This window comes from Miniopterus natalensis, chromosome 8, assembly GCF_054644295.1.
Source record: "Miniopterus natalensis isolate mMinNat1 chromosome 8, mMinNat1.hap1, whole genome shotgun sequence".
NCBI classification, from domain to species: Eukaryota; Metazoa; Chordata; class Mammalia; order Chiroptera; family Miniopteridae; genus Miniopterus; species Miniopterus natalensis.
Window position 1 is genome coordinate 3500009 of NC_142088.1, and position 26969 is coordinate 3526977.

Consider the following 26969-nt stretch of genomic DNA (forward strand, 5'->3'; position numbering starts at 1 on the left):
ACCAGCAGGCTGGTCCTCTCACCGGGCACTCCCTGGCACACTCCCAGGTCCCTGGCTTGCCCAGGATCTCCAGCAGGAGCCAACCGCAGCTGGCTTCTGGGCTTTGCAGCAGGGGAAGGGCTCAGATCTCCAGAGCACCATGCCACCCTGACCATCCCTTTCCTGAGTATAGAGAGAGGGGCATGGGCTGGAGGGGTCACATGCTGTTCTCTTAGCACGGGAGAAAAAACAAAGAAGGAATTGTATCTGATCCCGCAAACCCACAGGCTAAAGGCCCAGACTTCTGCCTGTCATCATTATTGTTATTATTTCACTAGAAATGAATATTCATCTTTGTCAATATCAGAGTGCTTCATACTCAACACACGAGTTCAAACCTCGCTTTGTGTATGTGGACGCTTGTCCGAAGTCCCCAGGTGGGGCCTCGGGTCTAAATCCCAGCCCCCAGGACTCAGGTGAACCTGGAACCCTGCACAACCACCCCAGCGGTGGGCACCTTCCTGCGTGTGGAACCCACCGTGCCTTCTAGCTCTCTGCCTCTGCTCTTGGTGCTGGAGACCTGACCCCAGGTGTCACCCCTCCCACGACCCCTCCCAGCCACCCTCCACCCTCTGGTGAGTGGGTTGAACTGTGCAGAACTCTCTAAACCCTTTTATCTGCTCCTCGGAGCATGGACCAGAGCCCTAACATCCCCAAGACCCTCCAGGCCACCAAGAGAGCTGTTGGGTCACTCTGCATCGATAGCAGGCGCCCAGGCTGGTGGGTACCATGGGCCAGGAAGGGGACTCCATGAAAGACAGGGCCCTGGCATCCCCTCTGTTTGCCCTCCTAAAATAGCAGCTCCTCCTTCCTGACGCAGAGCACCCTCTGCCCTGCCCCTTCTGAGCCCAATTTCCATGAAGATGCTCTAACCAAGAAGCCTGTCAGTCTCGAAATGAACCCCCTCTCGGAGGCAACACATTCTTAGGGCTGGACTTCGCTGTCGTGGGCACAGGGCATGGATCCAGCTGACAGGGACCAGGAGTGTCTGTGCTGAGCCACTGCTCTAGGTAAACGGTGGGGACCCACGGAGCCTCTCTGATGTCTGCCCAACCCAGGCATGGCCGCCCAGGCTCTTCCTTTAATTCAGCCTCTGAGCCACTCCAAGGTCCTTTAATGTGTTCCTTTCCTGCCTTAAACTAGCCAAATCTGATTTTGTTACCTGCATTCAATAGAAACTTAGCCAACACCCCAGAGTCAAACAGGGGACCCGGCCCCCAATGTTGAATCAGTGATGAAGTGTGTTTAGCCCACATTTGGCCTCTGACCATTTGATCTCGGAGGGCTCTTTGGGGGTCCTGGAGCTAGAATTGGCCAGGTCATCAGAAACACTGCAGTCCCCCCAATATGTTTCCAGGGAAATGGGTTATACAGGACCCCAGGAGAAAGCCCAGGACACATCAGGCCCCAGGGGTGAGCGAATCCGTTTCAGCTGCCTTCTCGCCTTGAAGGGCCATTGCTGAGCTGCTGTGTGGCAGCCTTTCTAGAGGCGGCCCTCTGCACCCCAGACTCAGGGACCCTAAGGGCTGCAGCCTCCCCAGCAAGCCAGCGGGACTCCGAACCCAGCAGAGCAGACAGACTTTATTTCTGTGAAGAGACTCACACTCTGGTATTTAGCATAACTAAGGGCTAACTGTGGAGCTAACACCCCACTTCCCGTCCTCAGCGACCTCTTCACTCATCCGCGGCCGCCTCCTGGTCTCTCTTCCCTTCCTCGGGGTCTCCTGAGTCTTTCAGATTTTGGCGAGCAAAATCCTCAAAAACCAAATTTTCATCCTGAAAACTAAAATTAAACAAAGACCATTTTGATCACGGCGCGCCCTTCCTTTGGCAACAAAGGAACCGATGGAGTTTCCTGGGTGATGGAACACGGGAGCACGCCCTCTCAGGGCTGGTGGGAAATCTCTTTAACAAGCGAGAGAGGGACGGAACCCACAGGGCAGACCACAAGCCCAGTATATCTGTGTGTGCATGCACATGGGAGTGTGCCTGTGAGCACGTGTGTGCCTTAGTACTAGGGAACAAAGGAAAACCAGGATCCAAATCCGTGCCGAGAGCATGGGGTGTGTACAAAATGACCCCAAAAGGGGGTTGTGCCAGATGAGAAAGTCACAGAACACAGGGCAACACAGGGCAGTGGCTCACCTTTCCTTTGCCATAGCTGTGGCATGGAATGAAAAAGAAAGAGAGATTAGCATGAATTCCGTATACTGGCTGCACCTAGCGATTTACAGGTAAGGCCTAAATGCGTGCGTTTCATGAAAACGGCATGTAATTCCTGCTTCCTTGCCTTTTCCCACGCGGAGAGCCTTCGTGCCTGCATTTTTAACCATCGCTTCCTTTATAAAGTGCCACAACCCTCACCCGCTCAAGGGGACCCAGTCACAACATCACCCCCAGGACCTTGTCCCTGGTCAGCCTCACCCCCTCTGACGTCGCACTCCTCTCTCAAAGCATCTCTTCCTACTCCCTACCTGTCCACGGGACCCAGTCTAGACCAGGGTCCCCAGGCGCTGTCAGGACCCAGGCTGGCCCCCTCAAACCTTCCTGGTCCAGCTCTCGAGGGGTGAGTCCTGGGAATCAGGCTCACTCAGCACCCCCAGCAGTCGGGGTGGACACTGAAGCTTGAGATCCCCCTCTGGCCCCTCAGGGTTCCATTTCTCTGTTGACACATCAATCTTTATTTTGTTGAGTTAATTCTCATGTATGTTTTGCAGCCTCGGTTAATTGTTATTGATTTGGGTGGGGGCTTTTGTTCTTTTTTAGCTAAGTGCTGGGGTGACCCTCAGTGGTGAGCCAGGAAGAGGGAAGGATGCTAACCAACTCCAGATGTTTCCCCGGAGCCCCGTGCCCAGGGCGGGCCACTGCCCTTGTCTCCAGTGCCCACCTGGAGGCCAGCCCTGCGGGGAAGTGTCTGTGTGGGCTGCTAACCACAGGACGCCTACGGAAAGGCTGACTCATCAAAACATGTCCCGCGCCAGCCGCGTCCTGGACCCCCACGGCGCTGAGCATGACGCTAAGTGGGACCACCAGCCCCCAAGAGAATCCAATCAACACCCTGCGTTCCCTGTGGATGCTCTTGACAGGGGACAATAAAAGCCTGGTAGCGTTTCGACAGCACTTACTACACGCAAATTACTTGGCCCCTGGCCCTGGCAGAGTTCCTCAGCCACAACTTAATGCTTCCTCTGCTTGGAGTCTGTCTTCCAAGCCAGGGAGCCAGGACCTGGGCAGGTAAGACGTGAGCACCCATCTACAAAAAAAACTGGGTGACTCACAAATGCCTGGAAATCAGAAATTCAAGGCCATGGGGTGACGTGTCCTTTCTCCCTGAAATCTCACAGCACAGAAGATCACTGTTGCCCAGCTGGTGCGGCTCAGTGGTTGGGCGTGGTCCCAGGCACCAGGAGGTCTCCGGTTTGATTCCCGGTCAAGGTGCATGCCCAGGTTTCCGGATCAATCCCCAATAGGGGATGTGCAGGAGGCAGCTGATCGATGTTTCTATCTCTCTCTCCCTTCTCCTCCTTCCTTCCTCTCTCTTTAAAAACCAATAAAAATACATTAAAAAAAAAAATCATCGTTGAGTCCGGATGTGTGATATGTTCGATGTAAGGGCCAGAATGACTAGAACATGGAAATGTCAGACCCAGAAAAGGAGCGACACCACCTCCCCCCAGCTCAGCCGTAAAGTCCGTCCACGGCTGCAGAAAACGATTTCACATGAACGGTGACATCTCCTCGGGCCACAGTTTTAAAATAGCCTTTGAAAACGTCCTTGAAAGAGACCAGAATGCATCTCAATCTCACGTAGTTCAAAATAGTATTTTAATGACACAAGCCTAAGCGGATAAAATAAACATGGCTAGACTGTATTTTCCCCCCGGGGGAAGGTTTTGGCAAAGCACGCTGAGCATCTGAATCCAAACTATTTGGAAAAGATGCTTGGAGACAAAATATTTTGGAGACAAACCCAAATGAATCTGGGGGCCCCTTCTACCATTTAGATGCCATTTTGTTATCCACAGAGAAAAGCTAGATATAAAATGTGAGAAAAAAAGAAACCCTGCTTATTTACACCACTCTCACGTAAAATAATCCTGCTGCTCTAACGGTGACAGTTCCCCTCTGGACAGGCCCATCGTCTGCCCTGACTACGAGGCTGCTTGACACTCAGGAGGAATTTTTCTCAGGATCTCCCAGGGGGAACCTGTATTGTTTTTGCTGCTTATTAATCTTTTATAAGAGAGCTCTGTCGGGATCTAATTCACGTACCATACAAGTCGCCATTTAGGGTACAGGCCGACGGTTTTTAGAACGTTCAGAATCACGTAGGCATGGCTTCATTTACTTTGAACAAGAGCCAACAGGGTTACAACCCGAAGGCACCACAGGGTCATGACCGCAGCCTGCCCCTCGATCCTGGCACCCTCTGTCCTCTCATCACAGTCTCCCCTGTCAAGGGTACTCGCCTTCTAGAGGCCTGCTAACGTTTCCCAATGACACGCGAAACCCTCGGCTCTCAAATTTAGTTTTCGCCTACATTTCCTTTAAACCTAAATCCAGGTGTGTTCACAGGAGAGCCTCTGCTTTTGAGTCCTTCCTGATCAAGCCTAACCAGAGGCCCCCCAGCCCCGGGGCCGAGCCCAGGGCCGCTCCGGCCTCCCCGCGCCGGGCTCAGGACTGAGCAGTGAGCTCCCCTTCGCAGCGGCCCAGGCAGAGAGTGACCTGGCCACACCCCTGCTCGCACGTGTGGTCGGGAAAGACTAGCAGTGACTTCTCGTCGGCCTGCAAGGGGTGAATGATAGGGACGGCCAGGGAACTTGGGACTGACCTGGGTCCTCGGGCTGCGGGTGCATCAGGCGGAACGGCACCTCGGTGGCCACTTCACTGCAAGAGAGAAGAACGCAGACCGGTGAGAACACGCACAGGATCCGGTGAGATTCAGAACAAAGCAAGCCAGCCGTCCGGAAGTGGTCAGTAGGGCTTTTATTTTTCAATTTTTATTATTTTAATTAATTTTTTTGAACCCTCACCCGAGGATATGTTTTCCATTGCTTTTCAGAGAGAGTGGAAGGGGGAGAGAGCGACATCGATGTGAGAGAGACACATCGACTGGTTGCCTCCTGCACGCACCCTGACAGGGGCCGGGGATCGAGCCTGCAACCGAGGTACGAGCCCTTGGCCGGAACTGAACCCAGGACCCTTCAGTCCACGGGCCGACCTTCTAAACACTGAGCCATACCGGCCACGGAGGTCAAGTAGGACTTAAATGTGTCCCCTGGCAGGTGGTCCAGAAACTTCATGTGTGCACAGCCAAGGCGGCTTGGATTTCTAGGTTCCTTTCCTCCCAGTTATTAGTTTCAGTGACATGATGTTGCGGTGGAGGACAGGTGGGGAGAGGACAGTTTTGAAAAATATCCTTTGCAAACATGTACACAATTCGTATGTGTTAAGTCTATGTAAGCCTAGTGTGTTGGGGAGCAGAAACACAGAACAGAAATGAAGAGAGTCCGCCAAATTCCAGAAGCTAGAGGGCTTTGGGGCAGATTGGAGTTTATACAAAAAGACAGAAGGGAAAGGAGTCAGAAAGGAAAGCAGAAGGGACTCTGGACAAAGGGAGAATGGAAAGTGTGCGTGTGTGTGTTACTCCTTGCTGCACCCAGGACCCACTACCCCCCTCCACGGTTACCCCTTTGGTCACATGTGTACGAGGCCGTTGTCATCAGACCCAGTACAGACGTACGGGGGGGTCTAAAAGCAGAGGCGCGCCCTGCTCGCTGTGAGGGAAGGAGGCGCTACGAGCCGGGGTGGCGGAGCATGTAAGCTCAGCGCCTGCCTCAGTGTGTCTCGCCTGTTGCTCTGCCCATGGGGAAAAGGCCGCTGTCACTCTTCGCCATGGCCAAAAGGCAGGAGCAACCCAATGTCCACCAGCAGGCGAAAGGACAAAGGAAATGGGGTCTGTCCGTACAATGGAATATTACTCGGCCCTGAAAAGGGGTGAAGCGCTGACACACGCGGCCATGTGGATGCACCTTGGAAACAGGACGCTGGGCAAAAGAGGCCAGATGCTAAGGGACAAATACTGTCTAATTCCACGTACAGAAAATGTCCAGAAGAGGCAAACCTATAGAAATCGAAAGCAGGTTAGGGGTTGCCTGGGACCAGGGAGAGGGGTGAGTGGGAGAGGGTGCTTACTGGGCACAGGGTTTTCTCTTGGGGTGAAAATGCACAGGAGCTCGATGGTGGTGACAATCACACGACACTGTAAATACACCTGAGGCTACTGAAGAGTACACTTACAGGTGGTTAAAACGGTAAACTTCATGTTATGTGTATTTTACTAAACACATGCACACAAAGGCTGCTGCATGGAGTGTCCGCTTTCCTGAGTGTGTGTGTGTGTGTGTGTGTCCTTGCCCAGATGCAGGCCCAGCTGTGGCCTCAAAGAAACATCTCCAGCCTCACACCTCTTGGCCAAGGTTTGCATGATGCGCCCAAAAGGGAGAGGGCATCATTTCATAACGGCTCTGAGCACAGCTGCCAGGAAACCAGGTTTCGCTGTGACTGTTGTGGGTTTTTTTTTAATCTTCACCCGAGGGTATTTTTTCTGTTGAGTTTTAGAGAGAGTGGGATGGAAGGAGGGGGGGAGAGAGAGAGAAACATCAGTTGGTTGCCCCCCCACACACACCAGGGCCGGGGCTGGGGATCAAAACCCAGGTATATGCCCTTGACCGGGAATTGGACCCGTGACCCTTCCGCGTGCGGGCCAACGCTCTACCACTGAGCCGCACCGGCCAGAGCCTGTTACTATTGTGAACCCCAGGTTTGTTCCTTCGATATCCTGGGGATCTAGTGGAGAAGGAAGGCGACGAGGCTTACCTGGAGGTGAACTCTCCCAGAAAGCTAGGAAACAAAAGCGGACAGCTGTGGTGACTGCCCACAGTGGTAGTGTGGCCTTACCTCCCATTACTCAGCCCCGGTCCTGCCCCTCACCCACAACTTTCAGGATCTTCATGTCCCTTAATATTCAACCCCACTGCTTTTCTCTACTGTGACTGCATGTCTTTCCCAAGCGGATTAGTTCAAAGGAGGAGGCCCTGAGGTTCAAGCCCTACTATCGAGAGTAGTCCACCGACCAGAATCCCTCTCCTGGCCACGAAGGTCGCTGAGAAAGACCTGGTGCTCACTTTCCCTGGCGGCCAAGAGAAACTACGCTGCCTTACGTCATCCTCGAGAAAACGAAAGAAAGCACTGCACACGTTGAAAAAACACAAAATTCGCAAAATCAACCCATGTTCTACTTTGTCACCCCAACCAAAATTTGGGCAACGCTTTATCTACTCGGAATCACAGAATCTGGCCTGTACTCGCCTGTGATGGTTGAACTACCCAAGGCTCATCCAGGTCAGAGGCCAGAGCCCTTGGTGATGGAATTTGAAGAGGAAAATGAGAATTGAAGTTTTCCTCTTTTTAAAAAAGATATGTTTTTTATTTATTTATTTACTTTTTAAACATATCTTTATTGATTTCAGAGAGAGGAAAGGAGAGGGAGAGAGAGAGATAGAAACATCAATGATGAGAGAGTCATTGATCGGCTGCCTCCTGCATGCCCTGTACTGGGGATCAAGCCCGCAACTCAGGCATGTGCCTTGACCGGGAATCGAACCCTGATCGCCTGGATCCTAGGTTGACGCTCAACCACTGAGCCACGCCCAGCCGGGCAAAAAATATGTTTTTTAAATTAATTTTAGAGAAAGAAGGGAGAGGGAGAGAGAAACATCAATCGGCTGCCTCCTGCACACCCCCGACTGGGGACTAAGCCACAACCCAGGCATGTGCCCTGACCCAGAATCGAACCAGGTGCCTGGGATGATTCTCAACCACTGAGCCGCACCAGCCAGGGCTCAAGTGTTTCCCTTCTGATGAGGTTTTAAAAATGGATGAAATTCATTTCATTAAAAAATATAGAACCATTTCCTCAGAACTCTGAGATGTCTGTGCTGTTGTGTGAGAAGGAAACTCCCAAGTCCTGTGGTTCGGCTTGGGAGGGAAGGAAAGGTCTCTCCCTGTGGATGGGGCCTCCCCGAGGTCCACGAGCGTTCCCCCGGTAGCCACCACTCCCTCCTGAGGCTCAGCACCGCACAGCGGCCTCAGCCTCCAGCGCCTGGGCACGGGCGTGCCTGCTCCTCGCGTGGCGCCCACAGTGCACGGATTCTGTCACCTGCGTCCCTGCCTTTTCCCACATGCTGCTCTATCGGACAGAATTAGGAAACTAGACCAGTTCTCTCCAAAACTCCGCTCAGCAGTCAGTAGAATTTGTGGCCCTTCTCGTGCTTTCTGTCTCCCCGTCATTCGGGAAAAAGACAATTCGGCCCCAGGGCAGACAGAGCGGTGGGGCGCGGACACTCACCCCGACACTGTGAGCTTCACCTTGATCTGGTAAGACACCAGGATGCCCAGGACGGCCCGGTCTATGCCCTCCTTGATGCTGCAGGGACGGAAGGGAGAAGCAGGTGAACGCCGGCCGGCAGCGGACAGCAGCCCCTCGTCTCCACGCGGGCAGGCCACCGCGGGGCGTCTTCTCAGGGACTGGTGAACTCAACCAAGCTGTCAGAGTCCTAGAACCTTCCATACGCGGGGCGGGGGATTCCTCTCCCGCCTGTAGCCTGGCGTTTCCCCTCTGGACGTTCAGGGACAGGGTGCGCTTCCCAGTTCCCCCCACTCTGCCTCTTGAAGCTCATCAGCCAGAAACCCTGCCCTCCTCGGCTCCTGCCACGGTCCCACCTGCCATCCCTGGCTGGCCACCGTGTCCCCCACAGGCTTTTCCTGCCCGGATTGCCTCAGTAACTTACTTTCCATGGGACAAGTTCCTTCTCTGAGCTCTCGGCCGCTCTGCAGACAGACAGACCCTCCAGCGTCAAGCCCAAGCGCGGCCGGGCAGGCAGTTTGTGCGCTGGCATCGGTCTGCCTTTGCCAGCTCATACCTCATTGTGTCCCAGTGTCCCCCATGTGCCAGCCTTGCCAAATACAGACCTGCTCCTGAATGCCCTCGGCCCCCTCCGCACCCCAGGACCTCAAGTTGAGGCTGAACCTCCTCTGGGAAGCCTCCTGGACACCTGCCGGGCAGCATGGGACTCTTTCCTTTGTGCTCCAGCTCCGTCCCCGGCACCCAGACCACACTGAAGTGAATGAACGTGGCGTGTGAGGCCACCTCACGTGCCCCCAAGACAGTGCAGTCTAACCGGCCTCAGCGGAAACTTCATTCCAGGTTCCACTAATGTCACTGCGTTCCTGCCACCTGACAGGCACCGGGCAGGGCATTTTATTTTATTTGACATGGATCGTCTTCGTGATCCTCATAACCTCTCTATGAGAAGGAACTGCTGGCCCCTCACTTTACAGACGGGAAAGCAGAGCTTCTCAGACAGCTCGAGGAATTTGCCCAGGTGGCCCAGGCGTAAGCGTGGGCGCTGGGGTTTGGCCTGCGGCTGTCTCCAGGGCCCACAGCTTTACCCGCCACGTCGCACCAGGGGTGGGAGTGGGGTCCCTGCCTGTGAGCCCCGGGGGTGAGACGAGAAGGGGGAGCGGACCAGTGCCACCCTGCACTGAGCCTCGGGCTCCTCCGAGGACTCACATGGTGCTGGAGGCCAGATTCGTGTCCTCGTGCTTGATTTTCCCGTCCAGCGCGATGCCCCGCCGCTCCCGGTTGTTGGCCAGCAGGGGCACCAGCGTCAGCGTCGTGGTCAGAGAGCTGTTCGGAGGCACTCTTTCTCTGCAGGAGGAAGATCGGAGAGGAGATCTGGCCAATTGCTCTCATGGCCATAAAGCCACCACCGACCCCATGCTGGCAAGCATGTTCAAGGTCCAGGTTCCCTGCGGCTCATCGGAAAGAGAGTCCAGGCGCCTGGGTGTTTGCCCGAAGAGAAGCAGAAGCGCATCCCTGACACCTCAAAATGGGATGCCAGCAACATTGCGACATGAGTTCTGCCATCTGCTCTAATTGCTGCGTTTCTAGAATGTTCTGTGAGGTTCAATGAGATCGACTGGCCCAAGAGTAGGGACCACACTGGTCTCCTCCCGAGACTATGAACCACGCAGTTGGCTGCAGGACCATCTGGCCAGTGCCAACAACAAGCTCAGGCTGGGAGTCGCCTGTCACTGAAAGCTGTCTCTGTAAGGGGGGTCGGCGTGTGCCCACAGTGGGGTACTGGGCCTCTGAACCACCACCCTCAAAGGGCTTCCCTATGTGAGCCCCCTGTGGAGTTTCAAGCAGCTGTGGCTTCTCCGGCCTGCTGTGGACAGCAAGCTCCTGGGCAGGCTCATTACAGAATCTCATGCCCAGGCGGGAGCACGGGATGGCCCACACTCCCCCATCTGGGTCCTGCGGGAACCTCTCCTAACGAGCTTGGTTTGGGCCACAGAGTGACAAAAGCAGAAATGATATCCTAAGAGGACCATAACGGGAAGGGGGTGGCTTTTCCTGCAGCCATCAAGGCCGCTTCCCAGGACCTTCAGGACCTGGGGTCGGATGGTGGGCAGCAGCTCAGGAGTCAGTCTGACCTGGAATGATGGAGGGCCCCCCCCCCCCCCCAGAGCCCAGGAGCCCCAGGGTTCAAGGATGGTGGCCATGCTCAGCAGCCTTCCGAGTGGCTTGCGGTCTGAGACCCGCTAGCATTTCGGCCTAGGTTTCAGTCTCTGTGCCACCGTGGGGGGGGGGGGGGGGGGGGGGGGCCTAGATTGGTTCCTAGTTTCTGGGATTCATTTGGTCTAAAGTGTTCCCGAGAGCTGGAAAGAGAACCAGATGATGGGGTATATTAGGGGAAACTCAGCCAAGAACTACTCTCTCCTTCGTCATTGTTGAGCACATGTCAGAAGGTGAGCCATGAGGACCACTAGGACACAGTGTGCAAGGATTCTCCCTAAGGAGGCCCGAGGCTTGGCTGGTGAGTTACGCTTCTTTCCTGCCTATCTCTGGATCCGCTTTGCATAATAGTTTATCCCAAAGTTACCTTTTAAATACTGGGTAATGTTATCTTGGCGAATCAGTTTGTCTTCCCTCACTGCCCCCTTCCTCTAACCATGGTAAATTTTTTTTTTTATACATCAGTACTTAGAACATGCCAGCTAGACAAAGACCTTCCCAAGAGATCCTCTCTGGGGGTACAGGAGGCTAACCCCCAGACACCAGTGTGTTCAATGACTTTGCCTGCCTAGCACAAAGCAAAAATGGGCAGGGCTCTCCCTCCACCAAGAAGAAGCCATCTCAGGGCTCTCGCCTGGTTTTGATTCCAATAAAGGGAGAAAAGCTGTTTGCGACAGTGGGCTGAGAATTGACGCAGCCTGCTGACCCAGGTGTCATTTATGAGATTTTCAAATTGAGGAGACTATCAAAAGACAGAAGACCCTCCCTGGGCTGACAGATCATCTGGGGGCTAGGGGGAGTATCAGGTCCCTAGCAATGTATTCCAAGGGTATGCAGAAGGTCCGGCTGTCCCACTGCGACACTTCTATCACTTCCCTCTCCATCACGTCTCAGCTTGACGGACCGCTCAGGACTCTTGGGAGTGGGAACGGATGGAGATACTGACCTTCTTTGCAGCCCTTGAGGTGAGAAAAGGGGAAGGAAGTGAAGAGCTGGTGCTGGCTGAGCCCTCCCTTCCCTCATCAGGATGAACAAAAAGGGAACTTGACAAAGGCGCCTGGGCCGCGCAGGAAACAGAAACCCAAGAGTTACTCACTGCGCTTCCTCCTGGGCCACCGGCTTGACGTAATAGTCGCTTGAGTAGAGAACCACATTGGCCACTTGTTCCACTGCAGAGAGAGCACAGCGGTGGGCGAGCCATGTGGCTCCTCCTCACAGGTGCCTGGTGGCACCCGGCCTTCTGGGGACGCGGTTGGTCTCCCTCTCTAAGGTGTCTTGGGCTTGGCTTTCTTGGCTCCAAGCTTAAAGGCTGAGATTTCTGAGGCCGCTCCTGTTCACCAATACCCTGCTCTGTGACATCTCCTACCCATGAGCCCGTCCCCTAAAACTGCACCTGCTGGGAGGCGCCTCCTCTCTGCAGAGCCCCTGGAATATCCCTGGGTGTCCTCCCAAGGCACACAATCTTCCAGCCTCCCAGACTCACCACTGCTCGCCTCCTCCAAACCCGCCCCCTTGCAGCATTCTCTGTCGCACTGAATGAGCATCTCTGACCAAGTGTCCAAGCCAGAAACCACCTGGAGGTGGCACAGCATGGGCTCGTGGATGCTCGTGGTGGACAGGAAGGTGGGCTCTGGAGCCGGACTACTTGAGCTCAAATCCCAGCTCAGCTGTCAGCTGCGAGTTACTTAGCTCCCCTGAGCTTCAATTTGCCCATCAGCAAAATGGGAGTGATAACTGCATCTAACTCCTATGGGTGTGATGATGATTTAAATGATGATTTTCAATCTCCATTAAAATAGAATTTGAGGATTAATAGAAGCCACTTCTTTGAAGCACTCAGCACAGAGCCCAGCCTCTAGAAAGCGATTAACAACCTGCTTCAGAAATTTCAGCAGCTTCTTTGGAAAATTAACAGTGTTGATGTTAGGATTCATAAAACTTTGAGAAATAATTTTAAATCAAAGTATCCAGTGATACATTTGCAACCCTGTTATTTTGTATTGAACAATTTATACTCATGCTAAATAAATAAACCAGGTCCTATAAGAACTTAAAGGCATATAAACTAAACCAACATAAAACAAAGCCGTAAATTAAGTATTCATAGTAGCATCAGCAAAAACCTAGAATACTTTAGTATGCATGTATCAGAACTCCCGAACCTTACCTATGACACTTAGGGTGACCAGCCACCCCCATCTGCCTGGGACTAGCCCCATTTTAGCCCTGAAAGTCCTGGGCAACCTGAGACGGCTGGTCATCCTCACACACTAAGACTACCGTTGTCTTGGTCATCAAACGTTTGAGCTAGAAGTGAACTTGCAGGTGCCCCTCCAAGGTCATTCTGTGGTGTCTTTCATGTAGCCCATATAAGGCCGTGATATAAGACCATCCCCTGCATGTTGACGCCTTTGAGCTGAGGAAATGTGGGAACAGCCAGCAGGAGGCACCTCTACCTCGGCGTTTGGTGGGGCTCGGCCATCACCTTGGGGGATTCAGTAGGACTAGCGACCGTAGTGCTTCACCATTTATAAAGCACGTCCATGTGGGACCCATCCCTAGCCCCTCACACGACCCGGGAGGTAGACCAGGACCCCTGCCGTGGATGCCCGGGGGATTGTATCACGGGAAGCGCAGTGCTCCCGGGCCAGTGCTTCCCACCACGCTGTGCTGATCTGTCAGCACGGCTCATCCCTGACCCAGGAGGAAAACCCTGTCCCAGCTGCCCCGAGACCTGGCCCGGGGCCCCTCCAGGAAGATCACCTGTCAGGATGTTGTCCCCAGACCAAAGGCAGCCCTAAGCTGGGATGACATCGGAGGGCCTTCGTTGCCCTGAGGTCCTGCCATCCATGATGACAGACAAACAGGTGGTTCCAAGGACCCAGGGAGGCCCTATCCGCCCAGAGGAGAGGCCCTCAGGAAAGAGGAACAAAGTCTTTCTAGAGGACCCCGCCCCCCGGCTCTGAGCAGAAGGCCCTACCTAACACTTTAATCTTTTTCACGGTCTTCTCTGTGTCGTTGGTCACAGTCACGGTCACAGGAATGGGCTCCCCGTGGAAGTAGATCTGAAAAAGTCAGCAGATAAACCAGAACAGGGGAACAGAGTGGTGGTATCTTTAACCTCGTGGCTTTCTAAATTCACCTCGATCCTTTGACTAAAATAAAATTGGCTGGATCCCTGTACTTTCAAAGATAAAGTGACAGCTCTGCCCGTCCGTGGGGTGCAGGGAAGGAAATGGTGACTAACTGGGAGCAGAGCAAGGGCGCCCCTGCCCAGAATGCCCAAGTCTTGAGCGTCACCGCAGAGTTAGCCCGGGTCTTGGGTGGAACCATAAGGTTATTTGGGGCAGAACGTGTAAAATGGGATGAAATAGGTGGGGAAGCCAGGGGTAGAGCTCTCCTCAGTGGCGGTGCAGTGTAACCTGGGTCCAGGTGGGCGCACCCTCACATGTGTGCACACACAGGCATGCACATGCACGCACACACACACAGGCATGCACCCATGTGCACAGTGTTTAGCTCTTGCCAACACGTGTGGGTGACTCTAGGTGGCCAGAGGGGCCAGAGACAGCCTCAGCCAGTGGCTCTTCACCTTTTTCTGCTGTGACACACCCCACAGATGGCATTAACTTATGTCACGGCCACCCCCTCGTGGTTACAGTGAAACTTGAATTTTCCAGGGAAGTCAACAGTTTGCAACACCACACTCATTGGAGCCACGCTAGTAAATGAGACCCATGGGGCAGAGAGGGGGCAAAGACAGCCTGGGGTCGGGGTATGTGAAATCCCCCCCACTGCCAGTTGGTCAGGACTCACGACGAGTGGAGCGCCACTCGGTGTGGCCCTATTCTAGTGGTCACCTTTACTAGCTCCAAGTGGTGGAAAAAGAGCCCGTTGTTCTCAAATGTTGGTGCTTAAACTGGCCCTAGAAACACATCCACAGCAGTAGGGCCCTGGGGCGGAGGCTGTCCTGCAGACTGCTCCCAGCGGGACACAGCCACGCCTGTGGGTTACCTCTTTGCTCAGTGAGACTGCGAGGTGCAGGGGCTTGTCCGACATGAAGAACTGCCAGGCGGCCTCAGCCCGGGGCTGGGGGCCCATCTTGGACGGTGCGTGCTGTACCTTCCGGATCAGTAACCGCACAGAGCTCCTGTGGACGGGAGTCACAGACAGTCCTGCAGTCAGTGCCCGGGCTCTTCAGACGGCCCCCAGGGCTCTCTCCCGGCCCCCAGGGCTCTCTCCTGTACGCACACTGGGACCCAACAAACACCAGCTGAACCCAAAGAGGGCTGGTCACTGGTCTGGAGGAGGGGCCCGAGGACCTGGTTTCTAGGCCTTTCTCTGTGATTTCACCTGCCGGGCAGTGTGGGGCCCATCAGCTCTCCCAGGGTGACTCCGCCTCCGCTGGGAGGACGCTGACGTGGGAAATCGTGTGGTGTGCTTTATACGACTTGCTTCCAATGTGTGCACCGTCGCTGCTACTCATGACTGTGGCACTGACAGGTGTGTGTGTGAGAAAGCGTCGGGGGCACAGCTGGAAACGGTTCAGGTACAAGAAGGAAACGGAAGGCCAGGCCTGGGAGGACAGGAGGTTCGCCAGGTATTGCTCGACGGGCGGAGTGTTTCTATTTGGGGTGATGAGACGTTCTGTGGGTAGCTACGGTGGCACAACACAGTGAATGTACTTAATGCCCCCGACTTACACACTTGAAAATGGTGAAAATGGCAAACTTCACGTTATGTATGTTTTGCCACAATAAAAAAAACAACAAAGAGGGGAGGAATCTGGAGGCGTTCAGGGGCTTACAGGAGCCCTTGAGGTTGCTACCTCCCGCCATTCCCTTTTGGTTCTTCCCCCAAATGATCAGGCACTGACCCCCTGCCCCTATGTAGAGGTGGTCCCGACTGCCCTGGGCTGGGGAGGCTCCATGATCCCCAACTCGTGGACCCCCTGGGAAGGGTTCTGCCACAGACAAAAATCGAGGGGCCGTTTCTTACCACCCCCACCCTGCCCCTCACCCAGCCCCACGGCTACACTCTCACTTCTTGGGAACTTTGTCCCCTTCCTCGTCCGTGCTGTCCGCGGCGAATGCTTTGACCTCGAAGTCGACCCCACAGCACTGCAGGGACAGAGAGCGGACAAGGCCGCGGTCAGCGCCTCTCTCCCTGGGGCGGCACGGAACATCCCTGGGAGTGCTGCCTGGCACCTTCTCTTTCGGTCTCAGCCTCATTCTTTTCAGGGTTCACCACTAAAACATCATTACCCACTATCCCCCGGTATTCTTAGCCATGTGGCCCCTCGCCTCTGGCCCCCCGCCGCCCGGTGAGCTCCCTGCGTGAGCCGCAGAGGGAAAGGGAATCTCAGGCGCCTCGGCTCAGGGTGGCTTCATGGGGGGCGTCTCGCAGGTGCGTGCCTGTCTCCTGGGCCACAGCATACACTTGACTTCTCACCTGCGCCCGAGGTTCCCTTTCCCTTCTGCTCCACCCCGATCCGCTTGTCTTACCCGCCACAGGCGGTCCCCTGCACTGACTTCACAGACGAGGCGCGGAGTCGTGGGAGAGCATTGCCCTGGACCCCCGCTGCCTGTCACTGCACCCTCCACAGTCCGGGTGTGGACGTGCCACTCTCGGCCCTCGCCTGGCATGTTTCTCGCTTCCTCCCCCACGTATCCCAGATGCCAGTGACTCTTTGGCAGCACCTTCCTGGGTCCCCGAACCTCCGCCCTCTCCTCCTGTCCCCACTGTGCTCCGTCCTTGCCTGGAGCCCCTGGCCCACCGTGGCCACTCCTCCCTGCAAACACTCAGCCCCTTTGTTCCCATGTCGGTTCACAGAGCCCAGGTTTGGCCACCCTGACCCCACTCTTGGCCCAGTGGCCAGAGATCCTTTGGAAACCTAAGTCAGAACCTACCAGGGCTCCCATCTCACTCAGAAAAAGTCCAAGTCCACACGGCGGTCTCCCAGGCCCTGCCCGACCTGGCGCCACCTCCCACGCCCGCCTGACCTGCTCCCACCCTTTCGCCCCTGTTCCTGCCGCTCCAGCACACGCCATGCACGGCAACCCTCTGCCTGGAAGGTTGTCCCCCAGGAGGCAATGGTGTCTTTTACCCTATTGGACAGGCCGTGCTTACACTTCCCAGCCCGTCTTTGCCCCTCAAGCCTCTTGCCCCCCAGAGTGCCCGGCCTCCTCTGATGCCCCCGTGGGTGCTTGCTCTTTGCTCCTTGCCTGTCCCTCTCCATCCACCTGTGAGGCCCACAAGGGGAGGGACTCTACCATTTGGTTCACGGGGACCCTCCTGGTTACTACTTGCTGAAGACAGGTGACAGGCTCATTAGACTGTCCCTCTACGTATGTTTGAATTTTCTTTGATAAAAGGCCATTTTTGAAAGTTTTTGAAGGAAGGAATGAGTCCATGACATTTCTCCTTGAACCCACCTTGCCCGTGTCCTGCGGAGCTGGCTGCAGCATCACCGAACAGGGCAAGTAGTCAGGAAACTGGAGAGAAAGCACAGGTCATCCCGCCAGAGGCGGTTTCGCGTGGGATGCATGCGCAACGGGCAGAAACCAGAAACAAGGACCGGGAGGAGCGTTGTGATAAAATATACACAACGTAAAACTTCCCATCCTAAGCCTGCGGCCTAGTGGCATTAAGTACATTCACACTGCTCTGCACAATCCCCACCGTCGTCTCTAGAACCTTCCCATCACCCCACGCCGAAGCCTTGTCTCCATCACACGCTCGCTCCTCTGCCCCCCACTCCGGCCCCGGCAGCCTCTGCTCTGCCTCCGTCTCCGTGGGTCTGGCCACTCTAGGGACCTCCTGCGAGTGGAATCACACGGCACTTGCTCTTTCGCGTCTGGCTTCTTTCACTTTGCATAATGTTTCCGAGGTTCATCCATGTCCTGGCGTGTATCAGAATTTCCTTCCTTTTTTAGGCTGAACCATGAGACTTTAGAGGAGTATATAATCTTTTTTTTTTTTTTTTTTTTTTAATTCTTTAAAAAAATTCTTTTTAGCCCGGCCAGGGGTGGCTCAGCGGTTGAGCATCGACCTAGGATCCAGGAGATGGAGGTTTGATTCCTGGTCAGGGCACATGCCCGGGTTGCGGGCTCGATTCCCAGTGACTCTCTCATCATTGATGTTTCTCTCTCTCTCCCTCTCTCTAAAAAAAAAAATCAATTAAAAGTAATTAAAAATCAATCTTTATTGATTTCAGAGAGAGGAAAGGAGAGGGGGAGAGAGAGAGAGAGATGAAAACATCAATGATGAGAGAGTCGTTGATCGGCTGCCTCCTGCGCGCCCCCCTATTGGGGATTGAGCCCACAACCCGGGCATGTGCCCTGACCGGGAATCGAACCTTGACCTCTTGGTTCATGGGTCAACACTCAGCCACTGAGCCACGCCGGCCGGGCAGAGTATACAATCTTAAGACACGCTAGCAAAGAGTTCACGCCCAGTCTCGGAGGACAGGCAGGCTGGCCCCAGGGGAGGGGAGGTCTCGACATATGAAAGGAGCTCTGTCGTGACCCACAGAGCTATAGACTAGGCTTCTATGTCACCAAGATCTGTGCCGTAAGGAACGCCTCTGCTTAGGATTCCTCGGGGCCAGCGGAGGGGCACCTCTTTCTTTTTATAGCCTGGCACGTCGAGGAATAACATGCGCTTGTAATTAGGTGGTCGGAGGAAGGGAAGTTTTTAAGCCGTTGGTTCAAACGATGTCTTCAAAGGCTGACAGGCTATTTTCAAGGGCTTAAAAAAGGACAATCACAGCCCGTGCAATCTAGAATTTCCTCCAACGGTGCAATTTGAAGACCCACAAATGTGAAGTCACTGCTCCGCCCCCTTTCCTTTGCTCCGGTCGCATGACAAGGTGCCCAGGGAGAAGGGACCAGGGCAGGGGCGCGCACGGGAAGGGGTCACCCACCGTGAGCACAAAGGGGTACGCGTTGGCCCCCAGCTTCTTGATCAGGCTCTCCTGCAGTTTTGTGGGGGCGCTCGCAGCCCCCCCAGGAGGGAACACCTGGAGCCGAGAGAAGTACAGGTCCCTGCGGAAGCTCAGGCCCATCACGTCTATGTCCTCCTGGCCGTAGCGGAAGGCGCACGTCACGGAGACATACACTGGGAGGCGGGCAAGAGAAGGGTGGGCTGAGCGCGCACGGGCGACCCCCAACAGCATCCGTCTCGGCGTCCACCCTTCAGCTTCTGGCGGGGATGGGGCTTGAGAACCACACCACCCAGCTGGGCCACACACCCCAGGGAGTGTTAATTACTCTACGGGGCATGTCAGGGCACAGGGGGCCCCTACCATGAGCCCGTCACTTTGCCCCCCTGACGGCACTGTTTCCTCCATCCCGCCGCCCCCTCCTCTTGGCCCCACCAGCTCAGTGGCCTCAGGAGACTTTTAAACTGTGCAGGTCGCTTGGGTTCTGAGGGGCTGTCTGGATGGAGCCGAGGGCAAGGTAAGAAGCTGAGGAGGGAGACAGTGCCAGGGGGCAGGCAGGCCTGCGCCAGAGGCGACGCGGGCCTGCGGGAGGCGCCGAGGGGCTTATGGATCACGTGGAGAGACACCCTCGAACCCAGGAAGAACCCTTCTTTCCACACTGCTCGGGAACAGGGATCCTCTAAATACCATCCTGAGACTCAATGTGATTAAAAAGATGCAAACTGTGCCCCCAGTGGACCAAAGAGTTACAGGAACCTACACACGTTAACCACCGTCCTCAGTGAGGTTAATAAGCCCACACACTGACCTAGAACAGAAAGCAGACAGGAGGGGTGCCCCACACCCCGGGAGTCCTTGGCTGAGGATTCTGTCTGCGTCTGTCCCAAGGATGAGAGGCACCGGCTGCCTGCCTGGCCCCCATCTGGTGTCTGCAAGAGGGAGGTGTCCAGAGGCGACTGATATTATGCCTCCTCACCAGGCAGCGGTGTTTTGTTTGTTTTTTGTTTTTGTTGTTAATACTCATTCAAGGATATTTTTTCCATTAATATTTAGATAGAGTGGAAGCGAGGGAGGCAGGGGGAGAGACAGAGAGAGAGAAGCATCGATGTGAGAGAGACACACTGACTGGCTGCCTCCTTCCTGTGCCTGAACCGAGGAGGCGGAATGAACTTGCGACCCAGGAGTGTGCTCTTGACTGGGAATCGAACCTGCGGCCTTCAGTGCACAGACCAGCACTCTCACCACTGAGCGGCACTGACCACGGCGCCAGGCAGTGCCTTCCCCCAGAGCAGGAGCTCTTCCCTGGCCAGGGCACCGCGAGGGGGGAGGAGACAGCGGAGGGGGCGATTTCAGCCCCATTTCCACCGGCTCCCTCGACGCTGACGGCCCCACATCCGACACAGTCCCCTGGGCACATCCAGGGTCAGGAACAATGCCTCTTGGTTGCCAGGAGCGACCACTCATAAAAGGCATCTTCCGAATGGAACTGAGTCTGGGACATGATCACAAGGGTAACTGGAATCTGCTCTAATTGTTTCACGAGCTGTTCTCAGCACCGAGTTAACCTGCCACACACATCCCGGCTGCCAGAATCTCTGCGGGAGCTGTGACGCGTGGGTCTGAACCACGCAGAGAGCAGTGCGACAAACCCGGCCCCCAGCAGCCTCAGTTCTCTCTTCGGATAAACCCCCCATGGTGCTCTCCTGCCGGTGGCCTTGGCACAGGGCTTCGTGGCCCGGGGACGCATGCACAGTTGACGGAGCCGACAGACCTGGGCTCCGTGCTCTGTCACCATTTACTTCTCCTGCCCCCTCGGTCACCTGGCTTCCCCGGGTCCTCACCTTCATCTGAGAAGTGGGGACGGTGAGCTCTGCCATGAGCAGGCCCCGTGTCCTGAGGATGGTCCCGGGGACGGCAGCACTGTGTGCAGAGCCCTGGTGGCTCCGGCTCTCCTGCGACACCACCGCCCCTTCCCGGCCCCGGCCCCGGCCCAGACCACGCCACTGTTCCCGAGGACGGGAGCTCCTCACCTCTCTTCCCCTTCACAAGCTCGGGGTCCACCAGCACAACTCCATCTGCAGCAAAGAGAGGGACCAGTGAGGCCGGAGGAGACGAAAGGGACCGCAGGCCTCCCCTATGGGCAGAGCTTTGACCCGCACCTGCAAACTGTGCTCGTTACAGGAGACTGAAGCAGAGAAAACAGTCACCTACATTCCCACTCCCCAGAGACACCCATGGACAAGACATTGGTACAGAATTTTCTCTGGATGTCTGTGCACTTATGTGAATGTTTTTACTAAAAAAAAAAAAAGAAAATCCTACTGTACATACTATTCAGTGAACCGCTCTCCTTCCTCAGTGGTGCTGCAAACATCTACACACACACACACACACACACACACACACACACACACACACACACTGCGTGCTCATTTCACGGCTACACATTGCTCCAAAGAACGAATGCAGCATAAATTTTGAACTGCCCGCCTCTTGCTGGGGCACCTGGGCTGTGCCCAGTTTTCTCCACTCTAACCCACACTGCCTCGAGCATCCCCACAGACAACCTTCGCGGGGACCCGCGGCGGACCTGGTTGGCCTTTGATAGCACGCGGCCAACCCCCTGCCAGAGACGGTTGGCTGAGAGGCGCTCTCATCCTCAGAGCCTAAAAATGCCCGCTTTGGACACGCCTTTTTTTTTTTCTTTCTTAAATAACTATTTGGGTTGAAATAATTATAGAATCACAGGAAGTGGCAAAGATAGTACAGAGAGGTCCCTGTGCCCCCGCCGTGCAGTTTCCCCCAGGGGCTACGTCCTAGGTAATTATAGTACAAGAGCGAAACTGGAAGCCGACCTGGTGCCGCGCGTGTCCAGTTCCAAGTCCCTTCCTCCCCTGTGGAGTCGCGTGGCCACCACGGCAGCCTGGGGACAGCACTGCTCGCTCATGTCAAGCTCTTCCTCGGGCGCTTCCTCTAGAGTCACACCCCGAACCCCTCAGGCCGTGGTAACTACTGGTCAGTTTCCCATTTCTATAATTTTCTCATCTCGGGAAAGTTATATAAACGGAATCGTGCAGCACATGGCCTTCGGAGACCGGCTTTTTCCACTCGGCGTAACGCCCTGGAGGTCCCCACGCTGTCCTGCGTGTGGGCCATTCCTTCCTCGTATTGCTGAGCAGGATTTCACGGCAGGAGGCGCCACCGACTGTTTGACCTTGTGCACTGTGGAGAGACGCTTGGTTCTTCTTTGATGAAATTCCTCCTCGTGTCTTTTATCTATTTTCTAATTGGTTTTTTTGTTTGTTTTTTTACTGTTGATTTTTGAGTGTCCTTTATATAGTCTAGAAATGTGTCCTTTGTCTCACCCGCACTCTTTAAAATTGTTCCCAATCAGCACCTCACTGATGTTTGAATTTGCATTTCCTTGATTAGATTATTAGCCTAACTGGTTTTTATAAATACAAAACGAGCAGTTGCCTGACGACTTAAAGGCAAACCAGCGTGAAAATTTTACTCCAAACTCAACTTACCCACAGGCTCTACTTGGTCAACATGGTCTATGTAGTCCCTCTTCCCCAGGTAGATGGTCACCTGTAGGAAGAAAAGGTATGGATGCTACGCGGCCAAGAACACTGACCTAAGGCATTCGTGGTAAAAATCAGCAACAATCAAACCTTTTAACGAGCCCTGAGGAGAGGAGCCACCTGGGTCTGCAGCCACCCGTGGCCCCCCTCCCCGCCTGGCCGCGGGTGCAGATGCCTGCAGGCCAGGCGAGCTCTGCCCTCCGCTAAATCCGCTCAGAGGACTCCTTCCCACCCCTTGGGGTGCACCCTGTTCTCTCCACCTTTACCCATAAAGCCCAGGTCTGACATCAGCCCGTTAAATGAGTTGAATTAACTGATAATACTTTAGTGCAAAGTGACACCTATGCAGATGAGGCTTCTCCCACCCATTTGCAGGTTAAGCCTTGCATTTCTGGCTGTGAATGAAAGGTTTCCCCTCCTTGTTAAAAGAATTTGTAGACTGAGCAGAGCCGGGAGTTCTGGAGGGGGCTCTGAAATCCTACCAGGCGAGCTTCCGAACAGGTGAACCTGAGCCGGGTCTCTGAGGAACAGGGGGGTGGAGCTGGGTGCGAGGAGATGACCGTGGTCTCGCTCACCCTGTCCTCCGCCCCCCTCTGTGGGAGCGCAGGGGTCGGTTCACCACCGTCACCCCTCTAACGCACAGAACTGAGTGCTGTGATGGTACAAATTCTCTTTCCACCGTCACAGGACCTATGACAATATCTGCTCCATCACAGGAGTTCCCTCAACGTTTGCTAAGTGCACCAGTGAGTGCTGAGTGCGTGCCCCTGGAAATTAGAATAAGTTCATAGCCTTATTTCCATGAACACCCCAAGTCATTTTTGTTGGCAATAAATTAATCATCTCCTGGATCGACCGCCTCCCATCAGATGTCCTGAGCGAATCCCCAGGCCGTAGGTGTTTTGTGTGATGGATGCTAAAGGACCTGAAGAGCAGCAGCCAGGTGCCCAGGCAGGCGGCCAGAGGCTGGATGGCGGGCATGCTTTCTGGGCAAAACAACTCAGTGTCTGCGAAGCCCAGAGCCAAGAGGATGCTCTCATCTGCAAGTGAACTGCCACCCTACCCGGATGCAGGCTGATGGCAGAAAGGGTCTTAGGGGACCTGACCCTAAGGAATCTAGGAAGACAGTGAAGCATTTTGAACTGGATGAGAAGCCTGCAATTAAACAGCATCTGGAGTGTTTATCATGTACCAGGCACCAAGCTAAGCACTGCGGCTGCATTAGTATTTCATTTAATCCTCGCAACGGCTCTATGGGATGGGAATTAACCCCGTTTTACAGAGGGGAACACTGAGACTGTGGTCACATGCGGGGGGGGGGGGCAGCGAGGCAGCTGAGGTGGTTGGGAGGGGGCAGGACTGGAGAGCGAGCGGGAGGGAAGACGGCAGGCGACGGAGTGAGAGTTTTCCTCTTGGCGCTTTGGCTGTGCAGGCAGGCGAGCTAGAAAGGGCACAGCGTCCAGGGCAGCTCGTGGTGGCATTTTTTAAGGCACATGGGGTCGGGACTTGTTTTGATGCTCAGGCAAAGTCCTGGTGGAGAGGGGAGGCTGCAGATACAGCCCAGGAGGGAGGCTGATGGTGGGGGACCCTAAGGAGGGGGGGACCGTGAGATCCGGGGTGTGGGTAGCTGAACCTCAGATGGGAGCAAAGGCACCTGTTCTGCTGCAGCTGGAAGGGAAGGGAAAGGACAGGGGCAGGCAGAGAAGTGGGACTGAATGGAGACTCGAGCCGACCTGCTGCTTGCCCACCCGACAGCCACGTGTCCCTTCTTCCTGGGTGAAAGTCACCAGCTGTGGCACCCCAATGTGGTCCTGTGCTAAGAGGAGGCCAGCCCCAGAGGATGACTCTTGGTTGGCCGGATCCAATTCTGATCATCCAATTTCTTTGGCTCAGGACTGGCATAAGGCGAGGACGTGACCCATTTTGACCAAGAATTCCGCTGGAGGGCTGCTGGGAAAATATTTCCTCACTCATAAAAAGAGACCCCGGCCAGCATGGCTCAATGGTTGAGCATCGACCTAGCATCCAGGAGGTCACAGTTTGATTCCAGGTCAGGGCACATGCCCGGGTTGTGGGCTCGATCCCCAGTAGGGGCCGTGCAGGAGGCAGCGATCCATGATGTTTCTGTCTCATCGATGTTTCTCTCTCTCTATTCCTCTCCCTTCCTCTCTCTAAAAGTCAATAAAAACATTTTTTTAAAAAGAGAGACCCCAGGAAGCAACAGCCTCTTCCTCTTTCTAGAAGGAAGCGGGGTGAGACACCTGGAGCTGGGGCAGCCAGCCCACAGTCAAGACAGAGCAGCTGGAAAGACACAAGCTAGAAAAGAGTTTGGAGAGTAAAAGGTTGAGGGGGGCCCAACGTGTCACCCCAAAGAATCAAGGCACTAGATGAAAATGATGGAGCTCCTCAGTGAGGAGAGGGGAGAGAGACTGTGCCAAGCCCGACTCTCTTGTGTGACACCCTAAAGATCAGAGAGGTTTTTGGGGGCCCTGTATGGGCTTCAGAAGTCAACTAGAAGAATGACCTAGAGCCACACTGTGCAGTCCGGTAGCCACTAGTGACAGGCGGTGACCGCACCCTCGCAATACGGCCATTCCAACTGGACAGGTGCTCCGAGTGCAGAGCGTGCACCGGAAGGTGAAGGTAGAATATGTTACCAATAATATACCGTTTGCATGTCATGTTAAAATGAGTTCTTTTAATATATTGGGTTAAATAAAAGAGAATATTAAGATGAATCCCACCTGTTTCTCCTCACTTTTTTTAATATGGCTAACAGAAAATTTAACATTGCATATGCAGCTTGTATTGATGGTGCTGACTGAGATGGTTGGCCCCTAAGAAGCTATCGAATGGAGCAAGGGGACCCCATCCATGGAGGCTTTGGGGTGGACCTTCCCCGGTCTCCCCTGCCAAGAAGTTCACGGGCACATCCAGACCCTCTAAGGGGCCCTGATGGAGCCAATGGTGATGTTACCTCTGCCAAGTATGCAGTTTGCCAGGACACTGGTGGCCACGCAGCCACAGGGCAGCGCAGTGGAAGGGAGCAGCCGTCCGCGTTCCTCACCCGGAGGCCCTGAAGGGCGCAGCGAGGTTGAGGGCAAGGCGGCCCCGGTGGGTGCACAGGAGGTAGAGTTGTGCTGATGCAGAATTGGGGCTCTCCCCGGGCAGGGGGTGAGGCGATAGACGAAGGGCCAGACACAGTTACCCACAAGAGTGTTTGAAATGGTAAGTCGTGGGTTCCAGTCTGGCTAAGAAAACAAGTAAGATTAGGGGTGGGGAGTGGGGACTGAGAGATTAGGAGAAAATTAAAGGTCTCAGGACTACAGTCTTGTTTCAATAGAAGAGAGGTTGTGTTTCTGCAATTCGCTTATTCATTTATATCTCATTTATCGTCCATCTCGGACAGGGACGGAAAATAGACATAGAGCTTCCCGAGACCTCACAGGGTCTTGGTGTTGATCAGATCTGTTCTCGAAAAGGCTCCTGGGACAAACACACATGCAAACAAGCATTTCCACCAAGCCGCTCGCTCCGCGCCCCTTACCGATTTGTCCCGGGAGACCTTCTTGAAGATAACGTGGCTTGGTGTAGACTTGCCGGTCTTGACGTTGGCTGCCATGTGACCTGTCTGGCAGTTTCTTCCACCTTGGGATGCACGTCAGGGGTCGGGGGGCTGGGGAAAGGTAAAATGGGTCCTAAATACAAAGTCAAGAGCATTCTGGGTAGAAAATCTACTTGTGAGACGCTGCACATCCCTCGGGCACCCCATGCTTGATTAAATAAGGTCTTCGACTAGCTTGCAGTGCAGGGCAGTGTGCTACTTTCTAAAGCTGTGTTTTCATTTTTATTGCTAAGCCTCAAACATTCCTTAGCAGCCCTCTCCAGGAAGTCCAACTGGATTCCAACGAAGGGGGTTTTACGTCCTGACTGACCTTCGGTTTCGTCAGGTTGACTTTAAAATCCTATGATGATGTCTTATGGCAATTAAAGTAGAAAAGGTTCCTGAAAAGCACAACATAACCCCTTTACGAATACCATTTTCAAAATGCATTAAATCCCCAAGAGCTCTGTTCAGCAGCTCGTAGCTGGTGGCGTTTTCCTGGTCCCCCCGCCACCCCCAGCTGCACAGGCAGTGACGAGGCCTCTTAGCTTCTGGAACTCAGTGCTCTCCGAGTTTCCTCAACAAGCAAAGTCCACGGAAACGACGCAGAACAGGCGAAAGGGAGGCAGGCTGACTCCGTGAAAATGCCCTTCATCCTGGCCCTGGCTCTCCCGTGCCCGCCCTGAGCATCTGACGAGGCTTGTGTGAGAGCAGTCACCTACCTTGTGCAACCAGCCGCTGGGCCCGGGAGGTCTCTGTGCCCTCTGGGGTGGCAGCCGGCCCTTGCTGTCTGCCCCGATGACCCCAGAGAGGCCCCTGGCTGACGTGTGTGGGAATTTGTAGGGGATCTGGAGAGGGCCCAGCACCCAGGTCTCAGGGTCCCGAAGCCAAATCCCACATAAGGAGCAGGGTGGAAATTGGATTAGTCTCCCGATGGTGAACTGGCCGTCTCAGCAGGTCCAGGCATTAGGCCGGGGTCTCCTTCCGGAAGGGCCCAGAAGCAGGAGCCCCCACACCCAAGTGGAGAAGGCCTGCGGGGAGGGGCAGCGGCTCAAGGAAAGCTGCTTTTTATCTTAACCCTCTTTGGGTTCTGGAAATAGACCGATCATCCCCTCGAAGGGCGGATTTTTGAGTGCTCAATACACCCGACTAAACTCA

The 26969-nt window shown here is 54.7% G+C and overlaps 1 protein-coding gene across 2 annotated transcripts; it reads right to left on the reverse strand.

Annotated features, from left to right (window-relative positions):
• Window positions 1–1713: 1713 nt before the first annotated feature.
• SAG (S-antigen visual arrestin) lies at window positions 1714–25829 on the reverse strand. Of its 2 annotated transcripts, none has more exons than XM_016204630.2 (15): window positions 25755–25829; window positions 22154–22214; window positions 20654–20698; window positions 18606–18799; window positions 17116–17175; window positions 15725–15801; window positions 14696–14831; window positions 13662–13746; window positions 11778–11850; window positions 9674–9811; window positions 8450–8527; window positions 6919–6942; window positions 4871–4926; window positions 2185–2200; window positions 1714–1822 (listed from the first exon to the last, which is right to left on the reverse strand). In XM_016204630.2, the coding sequence occupies exons 1-15, from the start codon at window positions 25827–25829 to the stop codon at window positions 1714–1716; spliced, it is 1227 nt and encodes a 408-aa protein (XP_016060116.2). The 2 variants fall into 2 exon arrangements, with proteins under 2 accessions (XP_016060116.2, XP_087675481.1); XM_087819355.1 differs by lacking the exon at window positions 2185–2200 and adding an exon at window positions 2927–2939 and having other exon boundaries at window positions 1714–1815; window positions 4867–4926.
• Between the last annotated feature and the right edge of the window lie 1140 nt (window positions 25830–26969).